General features: G+C 34.9%; 1 protein-coding gene across 10 annotated transcripts in view; it reads left to right on the top strand.

The window, feature by feature from the left end:
* The window catches only part of LOC311426466 (E3 ubiquitin-protein ligase NEDD4-like), a 144,919-nt gene that overhangs the window by 107,227 nt on the left and 10,313 nt on the right, over positions 1–27,379 (top strand). For 5 of the 10 annotated variants that reach the window (XM_084502840.1, XM_084502838.1, XM_084502845.1 and 2 more), the window contains 16 exons: positions 92–224; positions 1,301–1,477; positions 2,221–2,295; positions 4,142–4,201; positions 9,130–9,261; positions 9,810–9,929; positions 11,185–11,382; positions 12,172–12,249; positions 14,594–14,648; positions 14,738–14,794; positions 18,608–18,666; positions 20,780–20,845; positions 22,192–22,421; positions 23,801–23,922; positions 24,797–24,867; positions 26,138–26,233. In XM_084502840.1, coding sequence (XP_084358966.1) covers positions 92–224; positions 1,301–1,477; positions 2,221–2,295; positions 4,142–4,201; positions 9,130–9,261; positions 9,810–9,929; positions 11,185–11,382; positions 12,172–12,249; positions 14,594–14,648; positions 14,738–14,794; positions 18,608–18,666; positions 20,780–20,845; positions 22,192–22,421; positions 23,801–23,922; positions 24,797–24,867; positions 26,138–26,233 — 1,729 coding nt within the window. The remainder of the gene's footprint in view (positions 1–91; positions 225–1,300; positions 1,478–2,220; positions 2,296–4,141; positions 4,202–9,129; positions 9,262–9,809; positions 9,930–11,184; positions 11,383–12,171; positions 12,250–14,593; positions 14,649–14,737; positions 14,795–18,607; positions 18,667–20,779; positions 20,846–22,191; positions 22,422–23,800; positions 23,923–24,796; positions 24,868–26,137; positions 26,234–27,379) is intronic. The other 5 variants (XM_084502841.1, XM_084502846.1, XM_084502843.1 and 2 more) reach the window with 3 other exon arrangements.

Genomic DNA, 27,379 nt, shown 5'->3' with positions numbered 1-27,379 from the left:
AAGCAATGGATGAAGAAGTAGGTGTTTCAGTTTAATATTCATTGTTTTCTTGTACTTTTCCCCTTCCTTATTTCTTTTCCCCACTATCCAGTGATGTGGGATCTGATTCAGATAACAACATCAGACAAATAAACCAAGAAGCAGCCCATAGACGGTTTCGTTCTCGGAGACACATTAGTGAGGATTTGGAACCAGAACCTATGGAGAGCGGAGACATTCCTGAGGTATATAAAGGTCTTGCTTTTAAGAATTTAACTAAACTTCAAGCCAGAGTGTTTCTCCTTTGTAAGCTAATTAATATACAACATGCATAATGTTTTACAGAAATTGCCTGAATTAAATATTAGTGACACAGCAAAAATCCTAGACAGAGCTATACTTTCAAGGTCATATGCATTTGTGGGTGACTGGAAGTGTATGCACTATAAATACCATGTAAATGCAAGGACAATCATTTATAATGCCAAGCATTGCTTGTTGTATATAAGTTGATAAAAACACTTTCAATATTCTGCTTTGAATAACAATGAAATGAGTCGTAAAAAGACGTGAAATGTGCTGAATAGAATAGATGTTTGCTTCAGTGTTCTTTAGCGTCTTGATTTAGAAGAAAGTGAAGCTGTTTTTTCTACCCAAAGTGCTTTGTTCTGTTTGAAATTCTGAGATCTTAATAATCAGCATGTTTGTTTAATTTACAGCTAGACTAACTAAATGAAGTTTCATAAATATTTGTACACCTAGGTGAGCTTTTTGTGCAAAGCTGTAATCCCATTCAACCTTGAGGAATATTTTATTATGAGAATCACAGGCAAAATTCTTTGTGAAAGTTTTGCTTCACTGAATGCTCTTCAGAGCAATAAAAAGATTGTGGAAGCTCTTACTTTGCTCATCATCCGTTAATATTTTATTTGCAGGTACTTATGAATATTATTATGCATTTTATTCTAAATTAAAATTGAGAGTTGTTTCTTACAGGTTTTTAGTAAGAGTGCAGAATTAGTTAAATTTTGAACAAAAATTTCCAATAGATTTTATTTAGTGATAGCTGATTTTTATACATCTTTTCATTTGCATCTGTATTGAATCAAAAAGCGTTGTTTCATCACCACCTTGAAGACAACAAGAAAATCTTTTCCCTTTATACTGAGGATGTTTGTATGTATGTTCTATGGATTGGTTTATTTAATTAAATATTAAGGCTGATTATCACACCTGTGTTTGTCATAATCAGGTAGTCATCTGGAAGGCAAAGGAGACACTTGGTCTGTCTTTACAAACTTAGTTCCTTTTCTTTTGTTAGCCTTGGGAAACCATTTCAGAGGAGGCAAGCGCAAGCGGAGATTCCTTAAGCTTGTCATTGCCACCACCTCCTGCATCGCCGGTATCCCGTACCAGTCCTCAGGAGCTGTCTGAGGAACTGAGCAGAAGACTTCAGGTCACTCCTGATTCTAATGGGGAACAACTGAGTTCTTTGATTGTACGTGACATGCTGTTCTTTCTGAATGCATCTCTATTACTGTAATCTTTTGTTAGTTCAAAGTAATCTGACTCATTTATATGGATGAGTAGTAATTGATGGACTTAGGAAAAACTGAGCACACAGGTAAAAGTATCTTCAAAAAAGCATCTTAGTTACATCATGGAACAAACTGCCTTGAAGAAGAGATTTTCTCAATTTAGGTTCAATATTTTTTTCTGTATGAGCTTAATTTGAGAGCCTGCTTCTGTTATCCTTAGTGTTTCTTTAGTGTTTAGCTTTAGCATTTCTATCCTGTTTCTTTAGTGAAGCAAAATACATCAAATAATACTAGAGAGTATCAAACTAGGCATTTACAAAGGAAAAAGGAAAGACTGCTAGTGCTGTTTCAATCATTGTCCACGTTATTATATGGTAATTTTTCAAAAGTTTGTTGTACATCTTTATGTTAAAGGGTGTCTCTTCTTACATTAGGATTTTACAAACCCTTCATAGTTTACTGGATCAGCTGTTATAACACTAACAAAGGATAACAACTGAAAGTAGGCAGTTCTGGTAAAACGCTTCATGAGCTTGTTTTGCTTTTTCTCCCTTTCCCTTCCCCTTTCGCTTTCCTTCCCTCTTTGGGAAGAGGAAGACTTTAAGACTTTGGGCTACTATTCATAGTAATTCAATGTGAGAAAAACAAACCCCCATGTTTTAAGACATCTTAACTTACAGACATCCTTTTTTCTTTTCTTCAGCAAAGAGATCCTTCTTCAAGATTAAGATCTTGCAGCGTAACAGATACAGTCGCTGAACAGTCTCAATTATCTTTGGTAAGCAAAAACTAAGTTTTATTTCTTTCTTCTTGTTTCAACATTATCTGATTGCAAATAGTATCTTTTCCTAGAGGAGTTCTAGTCAGATCTAGTTCAGTTACCAATATGGACATATGACTATCCCAAATCATAATGGAAACCAAATTAATATCATCACGATTAGAAAGTAGAATGAGAAAGGCCATAAGAGAGGGAAAAAAGTGTCTGAAAAAGAGAAAAAAAGTGTCCTGTAAATTGTTTTTACTTGGAATATAGAAATACGTATAACATTTAACAGGCTTAGTGTTTGCCTAGCTGTAGTTAAAACAAGCCTTTTAGTGATAGTCCTTGTACAATAGAACTGAATAGAATTGCGTGTTGGAATTTTTTCATCCAAGTGATTTAAGCATCAGCTTCTGCAATTTTGTTTAAGCATGTTCTTCAAACAGGAAAAAAAAAAAAAAAAGTAAAGATAGTTTTGAAAAGAGTAAGATTCTCCTTCACTCTATAACTATGCACACCTTCCCTCTAATTCATAGTTCTACCTGTTTTATACTACAACAGAAGTATGAGGTTAGCAAAGGTGGTAAGCTATAGAGAAACAACTTAAACTAGGATTGTGCAAATTATGCGTGTGAATAAAACTGCTCCAATTATTTCAAAACAATATAATACTTTAAACATTTTATTTTTTCTGGAGTACATGTTCCAGGATTTTCTTTTTTTTTTTTTTTTTTTTTTTTTTTACAATTTTTATTAGGAATATATTACATATGAATCCACACATAAAAAAGATTACACAAATTTGCTGTGGAAATGTTGAGTAAGTAGAGCGTTATTAGTATGTTCATTTTTAAAGCTGACGTCACTCCTTTGTTGTTGTTTTTTTCCTGTTGCTATTGGGCAGACATTTAGAGTAACCACAGTATTTTTCTCTTTAATTTTTCATGTGTTCTCAAAGATTTTTAGTGTATCTACATTTGCTGCTTATATTTGCATGTCATAGCTATTATTCAAAGAAGTGTTTCTGAAGTATTATCCACCTCTCTACTTTCTCCTCCGGACCAGCAATGGTGTGGTTTCCAGTACAATTCCTTCTTATCTGTCTTCTCTCCCTTCTAGAAGTTGATTCCTAACGAAGTCTGTTCCAGAGGTGGTCTACTTCTTAATTTACTGTTGCCCTATGGAGTCTGGATTTCTTTAATTGCTGTAGTCAGATTGGGCCTTGTCATGATGTATCTTTCAGTTTACTATTGTAGAACACTCATTTCTCTAGCAGATGTTCAAAACAGCAGAACTGAAATCATTGCTCTATAAGAAGGATGTTTCCTGACCTTAATCTTTACTGAACTAATGATAATTTATCTTCTAGCAACTGAATCTATAATTTCTTTCTAAGTAAAGTGCTGTTCTTGACTTGACTGCATTAATTTTTACTGAAAATGTGAAACACCAGTTTCATATTTTTGGCCTGAGTTTTTCTGTGCACTCACTGATGACCAGAATGTACCTATTTTCTTTTTAAATACCATATTTTTGGGTGTAACGTATAAAATTTGTATCTCAAATAAGAAAGAGGAAAATTAATCATGTTAAACTTAGACTAAGTGGTCTAATTATTGATAGAAATATTGAAAAAACAGAATTGGATACTTGAAATTAGTTCTTTTGGGATGAGATTCTGACTTGGTTACCAGTGATTGATGGGTTCATTTTTTCGCTATTATCTGAAACATTATTTCAATCTACTTGCTCTCTTTTAATAAATATGAGAGTATGGATGATTCCTTTTTCCTAAAGATGTAAGAGTAATCTGTGACCTTCATCACAAAGTATACTTATGTGTAACATTATCATTTAACAGCAGAGTGGCCCATCTAGGAGAGCTCGTTCTTCAACTGTCACAGGTGGTGAGGAACCAACGGTAATAATACTCTTTATCAAACACTATCTGTAAATAAAATGTGGGTAGATTTAGGTCTTGTACCGTAATGAACATTTTTTCACAGAGATGCAATGTGTTAAATACAGCCTGAATCAATAGTTATATATATTTTTTGTTTCAGGTTTTCTCAAATAATACTGCAATTTCACTCTAATTCAATACTTGTCTAGTATGAATAGATGCCAGAGTATTAACAGAGTGCACTAAGAAAATACCAGAAATTTCTAAAAAATGAGAGACAATACCTAATTCTTTAAAAGCTGATGTTGAAATAATTGATTAGAGACATCAAATCAATATATACATAGCTTTGTTTTTAACTTGCTTTGTTTCCTTACTCTCCATTAGACTAATTCATTTTTATTCTTAAAGTTTATCTTAATTTGAGAACGGTGGAGGTACAATGGTATATCATTACAGCTCTTAATGGTCTTATTTACTGCCAGTTTTCATCTTCCAGTGTTCATTCTTCAGTCCAAGTCTGAATTTTTATTTTGCTCATCCAATAAAATTATTGAAATGTTTTTCTGAAATAATTTTTCCACATAATAAAAGGAAAACAGATTCAGCTTATATTGGACTTTGCTGATATTTTAAAATGTTGATCTGAAGCAAATTTGTTTCATAGAAATCATTTTATAGTGACTGTAATACTTGGCTTTCATGAACATTTGCATTCCTAGATAATTTGCTTCAGGGAAAGAAATGTAATTCAGACTTGGCATGTTTCTTGTTTCTATATAGTAATGTCAGACCTTAATTTGGGCGTTGATGTATCATTCTGCAATATTGTATGTATTTACTGTTTTTTGAATTTCAGAATCAAAGGAGCATACTTTTATTTTGTTCCTGCAAACAGCAGATTTTTTTAGTGTCCTTGCAGAATTTGCTTGACTAGCTCATCATTAGTTAAAATGTACGCTACATTGAATTGTAATGTAAAGAGAGTCTTCTTTTGACAGATGATCTTGTGTTAATTATACGTTTTAGAACAAAATATTAGTATTTTCTGCTAATAGCTAAGTTCAAACTACACTGACTCCTAATTAATATGATTAAATCATATTTTTTTATGTAAATTTGTTGCAACTTACTATTGGGCATAACCAGCATGATTGTTCTTAATTAGTGTTATTTTGTGTGACAGTTATTACCATCAAGCCTGTGTGTCCCAGATAGCCTTGTGTCCCAGATTTCAGGCATGGCCTCTGGTCTTTCTCGGAGGGTGATGGAGATAGGAAAGAGTCTGTTGATTTGAATTGTCAAAGCAAACTCTGGGGCCTGAGGTGGCTATTAAAGGGCGTATTCAGGCAAACTAACTTCAAGTACTTGATTTTGTCCACTCGTGGGTCTGAGTCTAAGCATTTAGATAGCTCATAAGATATCAGTAATCTAAACGTATTTTTTTTTAACACTGTAAAAATGTTACATCTGCATAGCGGACTTTTTATTTAGGTCAGTGACAGAGGATGAGTAAATTTGTTACTTGAGTGTCTGCAATGAAGTAGATGTTGATGTTTGTAGATAAATTGCAGGTTTGGGTAAATATAACTACGGTTATAAAAGCACCATGGATTTACTTTTTAATGTTTGTTTGTTTTTTGTCCCCTTACCACATTCCTCTGTGAAAGGTGCATTGTAAAAATAGGCTGAGCAAAACATTAGTTAATGCATCATATATCCCAGCATCTCTGTTCTCATGACATTTTGGCTTTAACTTCAGAGGCAGTCTCCCCATGTTGTTTATTGAAGGCACCTGTTAAAAAGCACTCTTGTTTTGGGTAAAAGGGTCTTGATAAATCTCCTAAGTTTCCATTCTACCATGTAGAATATCTTTTACATTGGTATCTAATGTATGGAAAGGAGTTTGAAGGGCAAACTTTCAAACTTTCTGTTTTGCAGATTGCATTCTGGTTTCATTAACCCACAATGACTAGTAAGGGGAAAGACTGCTGACAGCTGGATTTATTTTTGATAGAGTGTTAAAGAGAAAGGGAAGATCAGGTGGTACAGCTAGAGCATATTTCTAGTATTTCTGTATTCTAGTAAGTCAAAGTTGATCATTTGCAGCATGCCATCATACAGCGCATAGAATGTTTAATGTTAGAACCCAGGCTATCAGTTACCTTAATTAAATAATTTTGAACTAAAATATGATCTGTGGACTGTATTCAGACTAATACCTGTTACCTTGTTGATCACTGGTTAATTAATAGCTTGGAAACTGTTAGAACAGTCTTGGGAAAGGTAGTCAGTCTCCTGTCAGCTCTTTGAACTAAGTGGAAAAACAGCAGTATTTCCAGGACCTGACTACTCAGGAAATTAATAAATCAGTCTCATAGTTCATTACAATGAGTATTACTTTGTTTTCTCATCTGTTTTCCTTTGCTTCCTATTTCCTGATGTGCTCCATCAGCTTTCTGATCCATCCATTATCTTTTCTAATTTCCATTCTTGATTATCTAGACAGTTCTCCAGCTCATTGTGTCTATTATGCTCTTCTGTTAAAAAGCAAATATATTGATTAACTTAGCAAAAGTCTTGGGAAGAGGTCTTAAGAATAAGAAGCAAGAACAAGAATTACAGTAAATTACTTCACTGGAGCAAAGAATGTAGACTGTAGAAAAAGAATGTATCCTGAGTTTCAACAGGAGCCTTTAGAAGCCTGAAGAGATACCAAATCCTTCTGTGCAGTGCCACTCGCTTCTTTGATCTCTAGGTAGTAGTTTTCCACTGTATTAATATTTTAAATAGAAAGATCATACAGCAGAAGCCACCGTTTATTAGGACATTGAAAGAGTAATTTCTTTGGCTACTTTGTGATTAGCATGGTGAGTAAACCTAAAAACCTAGAGAGACAGAGGTAGCTATCCATGTAAAGTTAGTTGTGGCTTAATGCATCCTATGGTCTTATAAGTTTTCATAGTAACTCGAAACGTGGATGATAGTTTAAGAAAAGAAAAGAAGTTGCAGAATGCACACATTTACGAATCTAAGTAAAATAAGGAAAAAACAGTGAAAGTCTTACAGAATTTAAGATATTCATGAATAGATATTAAGTACTGTAGATCTTCAGAGGCTGCCTGGACATGGTTCTGAGCAACTTGCTTGAAGTGTCCATGCTTGAGCAGAGGAGTTGGATCGTATGACCTCCAGAGGTCCCTTCCAACCTTACCCATTTTGTGTTTTTGTATTGAACTGAAAACTGGAATCATACTTAGCTGTCAGTTTTACAGGTTGATGTTGCATCTATTCTAGTAGTGCAGTTGTTAGTGATTTTTTTATATATTTTTTTTTTAAATCTGGCAAATTTTTTTCTTTCAAATGAATATAAATTCAACAATTAAAAATGTATTTGTGGTATTCCTTATGACTTTTAATTTCAGTCCTTTTAACCATTTATTCATCTTCCTTTTACTGTTTCATGGCTAAAAAAACACATATCTTCTAGTGCATCAAACTCTGAGTTAAAGCAATTTGCTAATTCCACTTTGTTACAATTTTCTAGCTCACCACTTTCCGTGTATTTCTTTAACAATACTGCCATATATAATTTGATAGTGACTACTTCAGGTTTAAAATGAATTAAATATCAAATGTATAAAGACATAGAATAAAAATGAATGTTAACGAGCTACCCATCACAGTATTTTTTTATTATTATTGTTTTTAAAGTATCCAATATTATAGATAGTCATGTCAGATAAGAGCAAGAGCAAAAACATATCCTGAATTTTCAGGAGACTGATCTCAATGTTTCTTTAAATGTTCAGGGCAGTAGAACGGTAAGGTAGGAGTAACACTTCCTCATCATGTGTTGGATTTTTAGTTTAATTACAAGGACTAGAAATGTTTATGTCAAAAATACTTAGTTATTTTTCCATCAAAATAATGGTCATCAGCGCAGTTGTCACTTTATCAGGAAGACCCCTTTCTAAAACTAGAAAGTCTAGCAGTTGTTTTCTAACCTATGTGGAGGTATTTGGTAATCTCGAAGGCTGATTCTTCCCTTGGTTTTATTTTAAGATCATGTCAAAAAATTTTGAAGAGTCTTTTTTAAACATCTTCCATCTCTTAATAGCATGCACTGAGTCATATTCCAACATCTTTTTTTTTCCTTTGAGAGAGCTAAGTGTTTTTAAGACCTCTTCTGCAATGGTGATTTGTTCTAACATTTGCCTCCTCAGCTGCTTTACCTTTTGTAAAAAAGTTTTTGGCTTTAACTTTTTACGCAACTTGTTTTATAACAATTGGTGCCTTTGGCACCATTATATGTATGTTTTCTTTAAAACTATGTATTTGTGGTGCAACTTTTTAATTACAGAAAGCAACATCTCACTCTAAAATCTGGACTCTATTTTAGGGTATATCCTGAGTCTTCAGGACACCTGACCCTGAATGCAATGTTTGTACCTAACAAAATGTTTGGACTTTAGTTTTTATAGGCATAGTAGTTTGCTGCAACCAACTCAGGACAGCCTGTGATAGAGACGAGATCAGAACTTGAGAGATTTGACTAGACAGCGTGGTCACTTCAATTCTTACTTATCCACACTAATACAGAGGAAAAATTCAACCTTTCTAAGGAGGAATCATTAAAATGCAAAGTTCATTTTTGTCAATATGTATAATGTACAAATTAAAATGTTTGAGGGCATATAAGCTTAGCTGGCTTTAGAACAAGATACTTCTTATACTTTTGCAAAAGTGAATCAAAAGATCTATTGTGAGAAAAGATGATTTGTGTCAAAGGGGCATGAAGAAGAGCTTATACTATATTAAATCTGAGTCATGTTTTTCCGTTTGTTTTTTAGAATGGTGTAAGTTAAAAAGTTCGTTTTAAAGAGCAGACATTTTTTGTTGTTGTTGTTATTGAGTAACAATACGGTTATTTCTTGCTTGAACAGCCTTCAGTGGCCTATGTACATACTACACCAGGCTTACCTTCAGGCTGGGAAGAAAGAAAGGATGCAAAGGGCCGTACTTATTATGTCAATCATAACAATCGAACCACAACATGGACACGTCCCATTATGCAGGTATGAGAATCTGTTATATTGCTCAATTTAGATAGCACACACTTAGCATGTATTGAGTATAACTTCAGTTGAAGACTCTCTTCAGAACTTTAAAAAATAAATAAAAATCTAAGCATTGTCATGACAACTCAGGATAATCATAAAAAAAAATTGCAATGCCTGGGATTTTTTTTGTTGCTTTTCTTAACTTTATTAAGGTACAGATTAAGTCGATTGCTACAATGGAAGGAATTTACAGAGAGTTACATAGTACTAATAAATAGAGGCAAACGCATTCTTAGGATTGAAATTGAAAGTTTGGTTGCTTGATTAATAATACTGTATATTGTTTGCCCTTCCAATGGAATTAAAATTAAATAATGTACTTGCTCTTTAAAATAGTATACTCAGTATTTAATAATAATAATAATAATAATAATAATAATAATAATAATAATAATAATAATAATAATAATAATAATAAATATTGATACTATATTTTAAATGCCCTAACTCTGGATGAACCATGATCCTGACAACTAACTAACTCAGTTTTCCATCTGAACTAGCTTGCTGAAGACGGCATGGTTGGGTCAGCAGCAAGCAGCAACAACCACTTAAGCGAACCTCAGATCAGACGGCCTCGCAGCCTTAGTTCACCCACAGTAACTTTATCTGCTCCACTTGAGGTGAGAAACAGACTTATCAACAAATATCACTTATGTGTGATTTCTCTCTCTGTGTCTTTATAACTTTCGATTTCCTTTTTAGTTACTAATAGCCATTTTCCCCTATTGTTGATTTTATCGTAATATGTTGCTGTTTTCTTGCAGTTTTCCATCTGGATCTTTATATTATACAATGGTATTACTTAACTTCTATTATTATTGAATGATATGAATTAATAGTCTGTCTTACATATGATAATTTGAGTTGGTCAGCTAAAACTAATTCTGTGCATTTCTGAAACATGGGCTGCTATGACTCCTCTCAAGTGCTACAGTTGTATAAGATCAAAAATATTTTTTTGAGTCAACATTTATTTTGATGGTGTTACCTTTGAAAATAATACATGCAATTTAGTTTGGATAATTTTGTAATTAAGATACTGATTGAATTTCGTATTCCTTGTCTTTCAAAAGGGTATTCAATGTATGTGTCTTTACAAATAGTTTAGAATACTGTTATATGTTGTTCATTGCAACATATCAGAAGTAGAACTTACATGGCTAAGCAATCAAAGATGGTGTGTTTTTTACTTCTGAAAGTATGGTTAAACCTCACAAATCTATTAAATGTGGCTGTGTTGAGGAGAGCAAGTTCTTAAAAGTTTCTTCTTTGGACTGAAAGTGTGGCACCTTATTTGTTCTTTCTCACCATCTCATTCCTAATTCTATCTCTTTCTGTCCTGGTCAAAATGTTGAAAATCCGTAATTGTAAAATGATATAAGGAGAGTAAACCTCCATTTATTTTAGGAACTTGTTTTAAGGTCATGTTTAAATGTTTTGTCTGAAAGTTTAATTGAGAGATCCATTAAAAAGTGGATAATGTTGCCTTAAATTTAGGATACTTTCCTGTTTAAAAATGAGATACATTGCACCGGGAAACACAAAGCAATGTTTGCAATTTTTTTCTCTGTAAAATGAAACACTGACATGTACAGGACAGCTTCAGTAAAAGATACAAACAAATGTAAATACTGCGGACATTATCATTGCCAAGAGAAGTGATAAAACATTGTGTCCTTTAAAACAAAAAGCATAGTAAGTTAGAAGTAGCTAATTAAGAGGAATTTAGCTAAGTTCTAGGAAATCAATCCCAGCACTTAATTCTAGAATGAATTACATCTGGAATGAAAAAAAATTGTGCTGTGAAATACATTTTACTCAGTTTCCTGTATTAAGTGACATTTTGCAAGTCTTTTTATCTTTCATTTTCTTCAGGGTATGAAGGACTCCCCTGTGCGCAGAGCAGTGAAGGACACCCTTTCCAATCCCCAGTCTCCACAGCCCTCGCCCTACAACTCTCCTAAACCACAACACAAAGTTGCACAAAGCTTCCTTCCTCCTGGTTGGGAGATGCGAATAGCGCCCAACGGCAGGCCCTTCTTCATTGATCATAATACTAAAACTACTACATGGGTAAGGGGAATTCTAGGTAATGAATTTTAAATCGTTTGCCATCTTTTAAATGTTTTCATCTTGACCAGTCTTTTTCTTTTTCTGGCATTTGTCTTGTCTTTAAGGTTCAAGTTCCATGGGATTTGTTAGCCTAACATTTCATAAAACTGATATGGGGATCTGACTTGAGTCCTCCATGCAATGATGTACAGTAGCAATAGTTTTTAAGTATCTAATTTCATGTCATGCCTGTAGTGGTGCTCATTTCAGAGAAAGGAAACTTACTCGTACATATCCACTGAAAATAGATTTTGGAGGATTTACATATCATGCACGATGCAATGGTGTTTTGCATTTTGTATTTGACCTTTTTATACTTGACAAACTATTGCATATCAGTCTTTCATGACCTGTTTTGCTTGCCCCTTTCTACCTCATTCATTCATAAGTGTTGTATCTGTGCATTAATTAAAATGTAAGAAGCTCATTTGCATAATTTCCCAGCTTTTTTATGATAGGCTTATTTCTCATTAAGTTTTAAGAGCCAAAAATGTGCAGATGAATCTAAATACCACTTAGGGGAATGCATGCATTCGTAGGAAGAGGGCTTTAATTTTTAACCATACCTCTGCAAATAACACACTTAATGGAGTTAAGGACTTACCCTAACTACCTCTTAATATTTAAAAAATTCATTGCAATTTTTGAATCTTAATAAAATATGTGATACATGCAAATGCTAAATGTGTTGTCACTTTTATCTGTCACAACTTGATCTGTTGGATTTACAGTTCCATATATCTGTTACAGGAAGATCCACGACTGAAATTTCCAGTGCATTTGAGATCAAAAGCTTCTTTGAACCCTAATGATTTGGGCCCCCTTCCTGTAAGTGACAATGTGTATGTATTTGAGTATATACCTGCTATCTTATAAAAACTGATCTATTACTGTAGTCATATATTGTATATAGACACATATGTTGATCTCATTGCTTTTATGGACTTATTAAAGCAATGTTTACGGATAGCACCAAAAACTTTGTTGTTATCTGTGAATCAGTCAGGCTTTTTGAAGCCAGTCCATAGTATTCTGAAGTGATTGAACATTTATTTGCTTATCTGAAGCTTGGAGCTTTGAAGAAACTTACCTTGGTTTTACCTCCATCTGTATGATTTTAGGTAATTAACAGTTGCTTTAGAAAAAAAGAAGCAGATAGTTCAAAGTGAACTTTGTTATTGTACCAGTGTATACTGGCATTCAGAAATCTAAATAAATTTTGTTTTTGAATGAAACTCCCGTATTCTGTAGGGAAAATCATGGTACTAACCTCAAAAGTTTTGTCATATTTGTGACTGATACATAATACTGATTTACATGCATGTCAAATACAGAGTTTTGCTTTGTTTTTAAACAGCTGTGTTCTTAATGTCAGAGGATAATGCATGAAATCTGAAACTTTTTATAAAGTTAAAATTTTTACAGTATAGCAGTGGTTCATCCCATTGCCTTATATATATTAAATATGCTTTTGAGAAATGGTCATTGAAATTTTATTTACAACTCAGCTACTAGTTGTCACCAGCAGTCTCAGCATGTATTATGGACTTTGTCTGCAGACAGCTGTGCCATTAGAAAAGGTGACTGTCCCACTGTATAGGACGCGGCAGGTTATATTATCTTAAACAAATTGAAGAATGTGTCTTTGATCTTACTGATTTTCATTGAAATGAGTTGCAATTTACTTAGAAGAACTGCTCTGTCAGCAGACCAGAATGAGTTCTGCTTTTGGGCAACTGGTAACAAATTCTGCCTTTCATCTGGGGACAATAGCCTGTTACTGCCTATGATCAGACATCCACCTCTTAAACATCCTGCAATCTCCCTGCCCTGGTCTTGATTGGCAAAAAGTTTTGCCTTGTATTTAAATCCAGCTAGGCAACTTTTCAGGCCCGGTATCTCAAAACACTGATTACATCAAAAGCTATGTTCAGTTGAATGTATTTATTATGTTGAATGTTCTGATTACAACACAGAAGTAATGTGATTTTTCTTGAAAGCTGTGGAAGTAGCTGTTCCTTTGTAATTTTTCAGATACATTGAGCATGCATTAATGTCCAAGGACATGCTCCTTAGATAAGGAGGTGCTGAACAGGAGAAACTTAGCCTGTTAATTGCAAGAGGTAAAATGTGCTATGAAGTCAGGGTAGCCTGACGTACATCAATGGAAGTGTATAATTAGTCACAGATTTAAACTCAATTAAACAAGCCATTTTTGACTGAGGTAAAAATCACAGAATCATTGAACGCTTTGAGTTGGAAGAGACTTGAAAGACCACCCACTTCCAACCCCCCTGCAATGAGTAGGGACGCCTCCCACCAGACCAGGTCTCTCAAAGCCCCATCCAACTTGGCCTTGAACACCTCCAGGGATGAAGCATCCACAGCTCCTCTGGGGAACCTGTTCCACTACCTCACCACCCTCATAGTTAACAACTTCTTCCCAATGTCTAATCTGAATCTACCCTCTTTTAGTTTGAAATGATTACCTCTCATCCTATTGCTACACTCCCTGATAAAGAGTATCCTCCCAATGTAATGGCTGCAGAATTTAGAAGGAGTTACTTAAAAAATATTGAAATGAAATCATTTATTTTCTATATTGTATAGAAGGCTGAAGCTAGCGTATGGCATACAGAGGGAGTGAGTACTAGATTGGCCATTGTTGCATGTGCTAGCACTGTGCAATTTGTTCTCCTTTCTATACAATAATTGTATGGAAAATATGAAAAAGAGAATGGAAAAAAAGGCAAGAATTGAGGACTAGATTAGACGTTCTTATCCCATGCTATTAGGATTTATATAATTACAGTGAGTAACCCACAGGTGTTTCAGAAGTAGAACCAGAAATTCTCAAATCTAACAGATTATGGATAATCTATTCACTGTGATCATTTCCTCGTAGGAAACAGGTATAAACCCTGATGCAAGATGTTTCCACTTCAAAGCTTAAAAAAATATTTACTGTATTAGATGCAGTCACCTGGGTAAACAGCCAGTTCTTTGAATCTTGCTAGGTTTTTGTCCTTGGCATAATGCATCTGGTTTTGTGTGTTCTACTTGGCAAGCACCTTTCAGACAATTTAAGCAGGCACGGATAATGTATTGCTTTGTGCTGTTTGAGAGCGGTATTATTTCATGTATTTTCTCTTTTTTTTTTTCCCAATTCCAGCCTGGCTGGGAGGAAAGAATACATTTGGATGGAAGAACATTTTACATAGATCATAGTAAGTAAGCACTCAGGTACTACAGCAATTAGACAAAGGGAGGTAATAAATATTGAAGTGAAAGCTTTATAATTTTACTCTTCATTTAGGAAGCCAGGTGTTGATATGTGGAGACATTGATACCAGAGACTTAGTGCCCTCATACGGTACTGTATATTCACTGAAAGCTTGCTTTTAATTGGCTCATCAAGCTTTGTCCCTCTCTGACTTGTGAAGCATTAACATTTCTTCTTTGTGGTTTCTTTTGTTCTTGTTGATATTTTGGATTCTTTGTTGTTGTTGTTGATGATCCCATGGCTTTTTTGCACTTTAATAAATTAAAATACACACTAGGAATAGAAAATAAGATGAGAAAAGATCATATAGCCACAACTCCATATATAGGCAGTGGAGAAATTAGCACTGATAATACTCTTTCCTCTCCCTTGAGAAGGTCTTGTGGCAGTGCTGATTCTGATCTTATTTCCTATTTATAGCATGTTATATTGCACCCAGCCCATTAATATCTATTCAGTTCTGTTAGTGAAGTTCTAGTGTAAGTGATGTTTCATTGTAGATTTGTCTTATTACAGCATCTCAGAACTACTGTGTTAGTTTTTGTCATTGTTTGAAAATAAAGCAGCCCAGAAAGGGTTTTATTCCCCCACCCCCTTTTTTTAAATACTTAATCTGAACTTTCTAATGAGGTATTACTACAGACTGTATAAGCTTCACAGAAATAGATAATTCACAAAACAATTGGAAGAGGGTATATTTGCTACATAAAACTTACAGAATTAAAATCTTAATACTGCCAAATATGCATTATAGTTTGTTTTTCTTTCAGTAACAGTAACAATAAATGCTATGCAAATCTGTAGTTGTATATATATAGTACGTTATTAAATCCCTATTTCTAAATCACTGTCTCCAAAAGTAATACCTATTTCAGAATCACATACATACTTGTAAATAAAAAACAGAAATAGTACACTCATCAACAAGATTAGCCTTTTTCAAATATTATTATAGAATTATTCTTTGTATCTTCTGTTATTGTTTCTGCCAAGAGTTATTTGGAAACTTAAATCTGGCAAATTATGGTAAACTGCTGCCACTGAACAGTCACAGAATAGAACTGTTATTTTAAAAATATCTGTATAATTGTTGAATCTTCCTAGCTTTGAAAAGGTTTATTTATTTTGTCTCTAAAAGTAAATGGAGTGTCAAATAAATATATTTTCCAAACTAGTTTAATTTTTAGATAAAAATACATTTATTTGCATCTGAAATCTCTTTCTATTCCCTCTGTTGATTTAATTTTTCTTTCACCTTTTTAGATAGCAAACTTTATAAAAGTTTGTTGTTTTTTTTTTCCCCCTGATGATGCTACTTGCTTCCAGCAAAAATCCTTTTTGTCTCATTGTGGTACCATACTACTACAATTGCCAGGGGACTCTAGAAGCAGAGGTGATGCCAGTGATATTACAGTGGCCACGTTGCAGCTCCGTTGTGATAACATCGTGCTCAGTATTGAGTAAATGACTGCACTCAGCATTTGGTGTTCAGTCATTTGGCTTGAACAATCTCAATAGTAGCATTTGTTTCCACAGTTTGGGTAAGGAAGTACAATGACATTTGACCATAATGATAGGTTTATGACAGAGCCTGCTGGCTCTTAATTGTTTGATGAGAACTTGAGAACATACACTGAAATCAGCCATGCGTATGATAACTGTGCTCCCTCTAAACACGCAAGTCTCAGTAGCCCATTACTGTGACAAACTGGCCATCATTTTAGTCATTCTTAACTGAAGTGATTAGTTAAGATGCAACCAGTGTACTCGATTTCACTGTTAGAATACAATAAGAATGTTGGAAGTATGAACTGATTCAGCTACTATTAATGTCTTGGTTTTCCAGATATATTTTGTAATTCTTATGCATAATTATTTAATACTTTTGTCCTATCAAAATACAGATAAAATAATTTAGGTAGTACTTTTAACATACTAATGTGAAAACATGATACTTTTCAGATTTTAAGTGTACACAGTCCTAATTTGTCCAATAGTAAATTCCTTTATATGTATATTTATCTTTATACATATATATATGTGGTCTCTAGTTCTCTGCGATTGGCCTTAGCCAGCTGAGTCAACATTATTTGCCATCCATAAACGAAGTAATATTCTGTATTCACATAGCATGTTTAAACTTCTGCATTTCCTAGGAGCCTTATAGGAAATTACGATCAACCTGTTAGAAGGTATCCTGAAGAAAAACACAAAGGCTTTCCAACCATATTCAGAATAGTTACCAGTGGTTCACTGACAGAGGAATGGATATTATTTAAGGGCATTTAAGCCCTGGAATAGTGTTTATGATATGAAGTCTCTATCACTGTAATATTCTGAAAAACAACTTAGACAAAGACTTATCAGTAACAGCATATGCTCTTAAACATATGCCACGGTAGTAAGAGAGAACTGACAAACTCTCTAAGTCATTTACAGTTCTGTCTGATTTCATAGAAAATTACCACCATAATTTGCAGCTGTCAGTTTCAAGTAGGTATAAGAAATGAACTGGCAAACATTGTAGAACTCAATTTGACTGCACAGGTTGAAATGAGATGACAAGGGCCAGCTCAGGAGTCATGCTTTTAGGGCAGGCTGTGAAGTACATGGAGCTGTGAGTCTAACAAATTTCCTCCATAATTGCCATGAGCACTAAATAGACTTAACATGTAAAGGAAAATAAAAGAGTAATTTAATATTAAATTAACTGATAGGTCAAATTTTCTTGAAATGTGCTTGTGATCTTTTTGAATTTTCTTTAGTAACATTTAATGAATGTCAGCTTTCAAAATCTAGTCCATGTTAAAATTAATTTGGGATGCTCAAAACTGATGTTTTTTGGTTTTGTTTTTGTTTTTCCAACTGTAGAAACATGGAAAATTCCTGTTTTAAAATAAGTGGGATTGGTTGTTTGCTTTTACCCATTGTGTCCTTAAAAACAATTTTCTTGAAATTTAGTGGTTTCATTCCCAAACATGTAGTAATTACAAAACTTAAAATCTTGACTACCCTTTTAATATGCAGTTCATAAATCAAAGCAGTGCATGTAACTAACAGGTGTATTATTATTACTATTCCAGTGTAGGAAAGAGATGATTTGAACCTTGCCATTGGAGATGGCGTTTAGTTTGGTTTTTGGAGCATTGTCTTATTGTTGCAACATCATCATTTTGTTGTGATTCTGTTGTGTTCAGAATCTTGTGAGAAACAGTTGTCTGGAGGCAGGGAGAGTTTCACCATGGTCCTGTATAACTCACTGTATAACCATGTAACGTTGCTGGTGCTCTTAAAAACTGTAGATGAAAAGAACTGAATTCTGTTGCCTTGATGCCAAAATCTGCCTTGCCAAAACTGAACAATTTCTTATACCATAACTGTGTAATTTTTCCTCCCTTTACCGATCCTATAGCCTTTTCATTAAAATCAGTGTCTAGGACTTTTTTTCCCAAAATTAGTCGTTATTCCTTCCCCTCCAAATTTAAATTCAGACTCTTTTAAAATTATTAAACCTTGCAGAATTTGAAATAAGTAAACTTAGTTTGTCATTTGACAAAGTTTTTGGATTCCTTTACCTTTCAGGCATGAGATCTGTGTATTCCTAATATGTGTTGAATCCAAGACCATGTTTGAATAGAACATGTTTACTACTATGGGTGTTGAAATAAAACCAGTGTAGTTACGCTGGATTATGTTGTAGTTTTGCATTTTTGTATGAGTGTTTTAACTAAACGGTGTGGTGGGGTTTTGATGGAGATGCGTGAATGCAGTCTTTTCTAACCCTGAAATACTAAGTTGTGGAAATGGTAGGGAAAACATCTGTAGGGAAAACAAAACAAAACACCATAAATTCATGGTGTGATAATCAAGAAGTAATGATATAATTTCTTCTGTTATTTACAGATAACAAAATTACCCAGTGGGAAGACCCCAGACTGCAGAACCCAGCGATTACGGGTCCAGTAAGTACTGCTATGGTTCTTTTTGCATGAAATGCTGTGACTCAGGTACTGTTAAGCAACAGGTCATGCCTGTTCTCCAGATGAGCTCAGACTGTTGAACAACCAAGGAAGCAGGACCAACCTCTGCCTTTTCCTGAGGGACATGGGAGGCTCAAGTACCCGCTTTTGTAAGCCTCCAAGGGCAGGGGAAGTTGCTGTCATGCACCACCCTGACAAGGTTCCCCCAAATTGATGCCCCTCTGTGGACCATCTTTATTGCTCCATTGTGTTCAAATAGTATATTTTTTATTAAGCTGGGCATGAGGGGTGTCTGCTCTGATTCTTTGGTTGGAAGATTTTGTCAGTTTCAGACCAAATACTCTGTGCTGAATTCTAGATTGTAAGGTTTTAGGAACGTATATAGGAGAACTGTTCATATTTACCATTACCTGTGTCATTACCGTCAAGACAATTCTATTGAGCTGAGACACTGAGCTGTTCATTTTTGCATTTCTGGAAAATAAAAAGCTGTTACCACTCGATATGGAAAAGATGTGACTACTTTGTGGATTCTGAATGCAATAAAGGCAATAATCAGGCCTATCAAATTTAAGAGTCATAAAAAATCCTGCATATGAACTAAGCTTTCAGAAAAACAACTTTAGAAAAAACGAATGTTTTTAATTTAGTATCAGTTTTTTAAAACATTAAATATATGGAATGGTTCTTTGACCTTTTTATGCTGCTTTAGGCTACTTTGTGGTATTTCAAGTGATTGGATTTCCAACCTAAAGATGTTTCCAGGTAGAAATCTGCCAATAATACTTTTTAATTTGGGGTAAATGCTCAAGGATCTCAGACAGGCCACAGCAGATGAACTACTGGATGTTGTAATCCTAGTTGCTAGTGTTTAATTCCAGTTCTTTGTGTTTATGAACAAGGTTGATAATAGTCACGTGTTTGAATGTAATTGCTGTTGTACTGATGTACCCATTTAACATGCACATAATGCTTGAGATACTAGTACACAATGTTACACAAATTCTTCTACTTATGTTCCCAGAAACCATAAGCATAGATGAGACAGTCTGTTTGGGGGATATTTGTTTCAACATAATCAGGGTCAATCCTGACCAAATTAAGGAAACAACAGTATTATTTTATTTTTACGAAAAAGCAAGATTAGATCCGTTTTGCAGTCATATACCCATTAAGCATTCATCTTAGTGCCTTTAACAGTATTTTTGCTGCTATGACAAAAACAAAGAAGTACGTAAATTGTATTTCACATTGTGTTCAAACAATGATAACATGTCAAAAGATTCTTTAATGGCTGTGGTAAAGTCATATTATCATCAGAGTAAAATGAATTAATATGTTTTTTTTTTTTTTTTAACTTTTCATGTCTTATCTTTCACAAGAGAAAGATTATATAGAAATATTTCTGTCTTACGCTCTCACATACATGAGTCTACTTCAAGACCAGCCCTCTCATGAAAACCCACTCTCCCCTCAGATCTGAACTTGAACCAGAGCTTTGCAGTTTGTGATTCATCTTTCAAGGAATAGAAAATGTAATTTTTAAATCCATAAATCCATATTCTTTGGTAACAACTGTTTCACGACCAGGTTAGATGAGGCCCTAAGCAACGTGATCTAGTGGGCGGCATCCCTGCCCATGGCAGGGGGGTTGGAACTATCATCTTTGAGGTCCCTTCCAACCCAGGCCATTCTATGATTCTGCAAAAAGTCATTTTAAAAAATATCATATGGCATGCTTATCATTTCCTAGTGAAAAGCATAGTTGGCAGCACTGCATTCTAATCTCTTTTTCTCTGTGTTAAAAAATGTTTTTGTTTTTTCTGCTCCTAAAATAAGAAAAAAAATGAGGGTAAGTACTTGTTTAAAAAAATGGCTAAACGTTTTGATACCTTTTAACTGAACTTACACACTGAGAAATGGGAAGATTTTGGGTTCTGTATTTCATGCATACTGTTTTTTTTTTTTTACGTGAACCTATGGCATACATATCTAGGTAGTCTTCAAATTTAGTTTTCATTTGTTTAAATAATATTGGAATATCAATTTGTTAAATACCTGGAATAATCTGTGTTTATGATTCTCTCTCTGATAGGCAGTTCCATATTCTAGGGAGTTCAAACAGAAATATGACTATTTCCGGAAGAAGTTAAAGAAACCCGTGAGTATAATAGCCATGCTGCTTTGTGTTGAAGCCAGTTATGTTACGTCTGGGGAGAAAAAATTAAATATCCCAGGGGTAGATACAGAATGGTGTTTCATGCTATAACAAATTTGCTGTTTTTTCTTGTTTGTCTTGTTCCTTAAAAGAGTTAAGTAGAAACCAAGAAAATGAAGAAAAGTTTGAATTTGATCGATGGATTTCTCAACAACAGCATTTACAAATCTTTAAGATTTGCACTTTCTAATACGAATGGAAAGTCAGAGTGATGAGATAACAAGCGGTGATTCACTATTTTCCATTCTAACTGAGTCTAATTTGTATGTTAGTTTAAGAGACTTTAGATTGAAAATAGGCTAGAGGATTGGTATTTCCCTTTGTCTTCAACAGTAGGTTTGGAAAGACAGAGCTGGAACAAACTGGCAGAGCAGAGCCCACAGTATTACTGCATCTGGCACAAGCTTCTCACATTCATGTTCTGTAAAAATAACTTCTTTAACTTAAGAGAATGCAAGTTATTAGCATGCATGTGATATTGACTTGTAATTGACAGCAAACAGCCTTGGCAGCATCAACTCTAATATGAAGAGGGACTCACCAATGTCTTTATGGGATTGTTGATAGTTCCTTGAATTTGCACCTTGAGCTTGACTTGTGACTGTACACAATAAGTACTTTAATTGACAGGAAAAAGCAAACCTCCTGAAATGCTTGTTTCAAGTCAATTTTATCAGGAAAACTGTACCTGACTGTAAGGGTCATATTTATCTGTTCATCTTCTGCTTCTTTCTTCAAATACTTTACACAATTCTCTTCTGTCTTTTCTGAATTCGTCTCCCTGGGCTTTCATAATGGGTGTTAGTGTTCTCTTTTTTCGGACAGAAATTCTTAAATATTTTGGCAGTCCTGTTCTGCTTACATCTTGGCAATTCAATACTGTTTTATGTGTAGTACTGTTGGTGTTCTTAATGGTGAAACAGTTCTGGCCTTTACAGATATTTGAGTGAAAGGGTTGCATAAAGCTTGTGTGTTTTTTAACATGTTAAGCTAAAATGACCTTTAAATAGAGCGTGGTAATATCAACAATTCTTACTTTTGTTGTTGCTGTTGCTTTTCTTGTTGTTTTCATTATTTTATCAAATATCATAGAAATCTCTGAACCCCACTAGTGGAACTTACCCAGTTCACCATAATGTATCAACCTGTGGACTTAGAGAGCATTGGAAAACAAGAATAAAGGAAACTTGGTACACTCAGATGTCTAATCTGTCCTTCAGTTTTAAGCGTACGATCAGTAATTTCCCTGAAGACTATTTATTGAGACTAACTGATTTCCTTTCACACAGGCCGATATACCAAATAGATTTGAGATGAAGCTACACAGAAATAATATTTTTGAGGAGTCCTACAGAAGAATCATGTCTGTGAAGAGACCTGATGTACTAAAAGCCAGGCTCTGGATTGAATTTGAGTCAGAAAAAGGACTTGACTATGGAGGCGTGGCCAGAGAATGGTTTTTTCTCTTGTCCAAGGAGATGTTCAACCCTTATTATGGTCTTTTTGAATATTCAGCAACGTAAGTATCCATTATAATATTCTCATTCGTAAGCGATATATGTTAGATTTTGAGTAAAATGGAAAGTTACATTGGAGAGTAGTCAGATCATCCTTCATGATACATGAATTTGTACTCCTATCAGTCAAATCTCTCTGTTCTGCATTATCATTTATCCTTTTCCAAGAAACTTTAAATTTGCTGTTGAAATCTCATAGAACATTCTTATTGCTAAAATAGTATTCGATGTTGCCTTGCTTGCAACAATAGTAGATTCCATTTTTGAAGCTAGCAATAGTAAGAGGATTGATGCTAGACAAGATGTTTTAATGTCCTCCCAGTGCATTGTAAAGCACCTGCCTTCCGGAATTAGTGTTCTTTGTAATTAGTTCATAAAACACCTTCTCATTTACATTTCAGTAGTCATACAGCACTGGCTTTGCATGAATTTAAATGTATTTTTGTCCAATTTTAAACCCCCTGAGTGTTGCATTAGTAAACAAGAGAGCAAGTCTCTTGCTTAAATTACGTCTGTTTTGGTCTACTTATGTAATTCCACATTGTGCACTTAGCCACAGTAAGGATGGATTTCTTAATTGCCAGCAGCAGTTTTTATGTTTTCATGCCAATATCAAACTTGCTCCTTTCTTTAATGAGCATTGAATAAATTGTAAAGTAGATGAACAAAGGCTGTATAATGAGGGTTTTGTTGCATTTGTTTCTCAGAAAATACACGTTTTGTTTTTGGAGGAAAACATAGCTTACAGAATATTGACTAGTTCAGAATGCCTTTGTGTTAGTAGAATTCACTGGATAAACATTTGTTTTGAAATATTACTACTGCTTATGTGATAAAAATATCACTGCAATCACTTTAAAAACATTATTTTCATTCGAGGTTCAATTTGATGGAAAGGTGTATTTTAAATTGTAAGCATTCACTCTAGAGTGAGACTTACTATCAACAGCAAAGACAAATAAAACTTTACTAGAGACAGCCTGTTTATAACTGATGTTTCTGGGAGTAGTATTTAATTAATTCTGGGAAATACATACACATCTGAAAATTAAACATTACCACTCATGGTTATTCATTAACTCGTTAATACAACATTTTATAGTTTTAAGTCCCATTGATTTTATTTAGATAATCAGAATATAAAATAGGATTTAGTTGGGATTTTTAGGAATCTATTAGTGTACTAGAAAGTTTGAAATAGAAATGTCTTGGGAAACTGGAAGTTACCAGCTTAGACTTTGCACACTCTTCCTATCTTAGCGGTTGAACCTGGTTTATTCAAAGAAAATATTCTGAACAATCTGTGTTTTGGATTTAGGATGAGAATAGTACTGATAACGCAATGATGGTTTCAGTCTGCTTTTTTCTTTCCCCAAAATAGGGACAACTATACGCTTCAGATTAATCCTAATTCAGGTCTTTGTAATGAAGATCATCTTTCGTATTTTACATTTATTGGACGGGTTGCTGGTCTGGCAGTATATCATGGGAAGCTATTAGATGGTGAGTTACTATACTGTATTGCTAAGCTACTCTTACTGGATTTTTTTTTTAAATGAAATGAATCACTTCAATAATTCATATGCTTTAGAATGTAGTATATCTTGAAACAAAGTCTAAGAGATTAAAGTAATGGAACTGGAAGCTTTGGAAATTGCATTCCTGTTTTGAATGGTGATTTTGGTAAAATGATAGTGTCTTGCTCAACAAATATGTTTCATATAAAGTTTTGCTCCTCTGTCCACTCCTGTTAACCCTAGAGAATCTCCATTTTCAAATAATCTCTATCCTGAAGGAAAATCACTAAGTTTGTATCAGCAACTTACATGCAAACCAGCTGAAGCCAAAGCAGTTGCTTGTCAATTGCAGCCTGAATTTTTCTATAAAATTATTTCTCGTTGATTGAACGAGTTAATAAAACAATTGATTGAATGAGTAAATAAATTTTTGCTCAACTTTGAAATCCCAGAATATCCAAGCAAGCAACCATTATAAACTGCCTAGATGTTATTTAAAGACAGTGCAGCCCAACAACAGATGAAGCTCATGGTCCTGTTTTTCTAGTATCTCCTTTGAGAGAAGAATGGCGATTTTAAGTGGATTAGAGTATCTTGAGCGCAATTCTCTATCTTCAGTGTCTCTACCATGTAACTAACATTGGCATAATTCTTGTAATTGAAAAATTGGGCTTGCCAAGTCTAAATAAAAAATGGGTCTGCTGTGTTAACTTGAGCAGTTACAGCGCTGTTCCTTGCAGGATATTTCTTTCCCACAGACACAGTAAGAAATAGCGTGGTGTTTCATCCTTTAGCAGTCATATCTTTAGGTAAGGTGAGAATGCAGAATAGCAGAGGTAACGCTTTTCCCTCTGTTTTAGGCTTCTTCATCAGACCTTTTTACAAGATGATGTTGGGGAAACCAATAACTCTAAAAGACATGGAATCAGTGGTAAGATAACATTTGAAAGTTATCAGCATTAGTAATTATTTGATTTTTTTTTTTTCATCTGGGAAATATTATAAGAGCTAATAGTTCCAGTAAAGTGCATGGTGGAAAACACAAGGTTATGGTTTTAAGAACTTGAGAATGGTATGTGCGTATTTTTTTAATAAAACAAATATTCCCTGCCACATCAGCAGTTTCAGGACCAGTGCATTTAGAGCAGTTAGGGTTGAGGGAGAAGAGGCATGAATAGGCCAGTAAGAGACGCAATACAGAATGATTCGCGGTTGTGTTTTTGCCTTTTCCACTGAGTCAGCTGTCTCCCTGTTGTGAGGAACACTAGCAAGAGGTCCTGTTTTTCCCTTCTTCTTTTTTCCCTTCTTTTCATACTGTGGAGCAGGATGAGGTAGATGAAAGGACATAGTTCTGACCTGGTAGCATGGGAAGTTGTCCACCGTAGTGGAAGAAGGGGTTGCCAAATGATTAACGGTTTTACCCACAAAGAGACAATGAATGCAGCACTACTTATGCCCTGGTACAGGCTTTGGTTTTGTTCTCTGCACTTCATCGACTTCCACTTCTTCAACATGAATTGCAATCAAGTACTTTTGTGTTCATTGCTCCCTGGGAGAAAAAATAACTGCTTTATGAGTTAGTAATCTCTAACTTTGCATTTTAAAATGAAGGAGCACAACTAACAGGATTGTGCAGATGCCCAATCTAGACATGTGCACTCCACCAGTACTGAAATACAGTACACTTCAGATGTATACAATAGCTAACTGTAAAAGGTTTCCTTGAAGTTAGTAGTACGATACCCTTCTTGTCTTCTTAATGTTTTCTACATAATAAAGATACAGCCTGTTCAGGAATTTAGAGGGGATTTTTTATTCAGCAAATTTCAAGAGTTTTTAATAACAACAATATAATAGTAATTGTATAATATATTGTTGATGTAATGAAGCAGTACATAAATAGTGTTGAGAAGAACAGCTTTATCTAGAAGACATTCTCTAACCAATTAGTACAGTCAATCTATTGTATTGTATAATAGTTACACGTCAATTAAGGAGAGTTACACATACCTAAAAATATAGCATCTAAAAAATGCAAATGAATAAGGTAATTCATCTTTACACTGCTTTACAGTAGCTATACAAATAAAAAGGTTCCCATCCTTCCAACCCCTTTGGAGTTTTTATTTGTTTATTTTAAAATTAAATTGCGTATTTAATGTTTATATATTCCAACTTTGCTTAATTTCAATCTCCTGTAGGACAGTGAATACTACAACTCTTTGAAGTGGATCCTGGAAAATGACCCTACAGAGCTGGATCTCATGTTTTGCATAGATGAGGAAAACTTCGGACAGGTATGTAAAGATTAACCCAAAAGTCTGTACATCCATCCTACTGGTTATTGCCAAAAGCCAGCATCACGTGCTTGTGGACCTGATCGGGACTGCTGAACGTTAATCTCATTATGGGCTTTGAGTATTAATCTCTCTTTCTCTGCTGCTGAGTTTTGTTTTTTTTTTGGCTGTGGTTGCTGTAAGTACTCAGGTGGCACTTGGAGGGGTAGGGGACAAGCGATGGCAGAGCCCATCTGTGGTGAGCTGAGGCCGCACGTAACCTCAGAGAGGTCTTGGTGACAGACTGGCTACGTCTGTGAGCTTGGGGCCTGTCCATGAATGTGGGAAAAAATTAAGCGCAAGTTGTCTTTACCCATGACTAACACAAGCCATCTCCCCCACCTCTGTTGGGCCTGGAGAGGATGAGCAGCCACCAGCCAGCTGCCTGTGGTGCTCCAGAGGTCAGGCTATTTTCCCTGCAAGAGCTGTGGCTTGGCCACACTCCCCTGGTGGCTCCCTCAGGCACAGGAACCAGTTTGGCTCACCCTCATAAATGCTTGGAGGGTGAGGGACCTAACTGTTCTTCACCCTTCAGCAGGTTACACCTTTAAGCTTTCTTGCACAGTTGTGAGAACTGTAAAGTGTCTTTTGTAAAGTAAAATGAAAAGAAGGCATGTGAGGAGCAGCTGCGAGAACTGGGATTGTTTAGTCTGGAGGAAAGGAGGCTGAGGAGCTTGCAGCAAGAAGGGTGCCAGTCTTTTCTCAGGTGACAAGTGATAGGACGTGAGGAAAGAGCCTGAAGTTGTTCCACGGGAGGTTGAGATTTGATATCAGGAAGAATTTCTTCACAGAAAGGGTGGGGAACAGGCTCCCCAGGGAAGTGGTGGTTGCCACCCTGGTGGTTATTTAAGAGATGTGTGGTGCGGTGCTTAGGGACATGGTTTAGCAGTGGACTTAGTTGTGGTAGGTAATGGTTGGACTTGACGATCTTACAGGTCTTTTCCAGCTGAAATGATTCTATGATTTTTTATGAGCTATCTAAGGCTGGAGATGCCAACGAAGGAATTCTATTCTTGTCAAGAGCGATACGATGTCTTTCTGAAAAGCAGTAGAAGCTGGCTGAGAAGCAGACTGAAATACTTATAAGGAGTAATAAAGGTGTTACAG

The sequence above is a fragment of the Aythya ferina genome (genome assembly GCF_964211825.1).
Source record: "Aythya ferina genome assembly, chromosome: W".
Lineage (NCBI taxonomy): Eukaryota > Metazoa > Chordata > Aves > Anseriformes > Anatidae > Aythya > Aythya ferina.
Note: the sequence above shows the minus strand (reverse complement) of the source record. Positions and strands in the feature narration are given on the sequence as shown.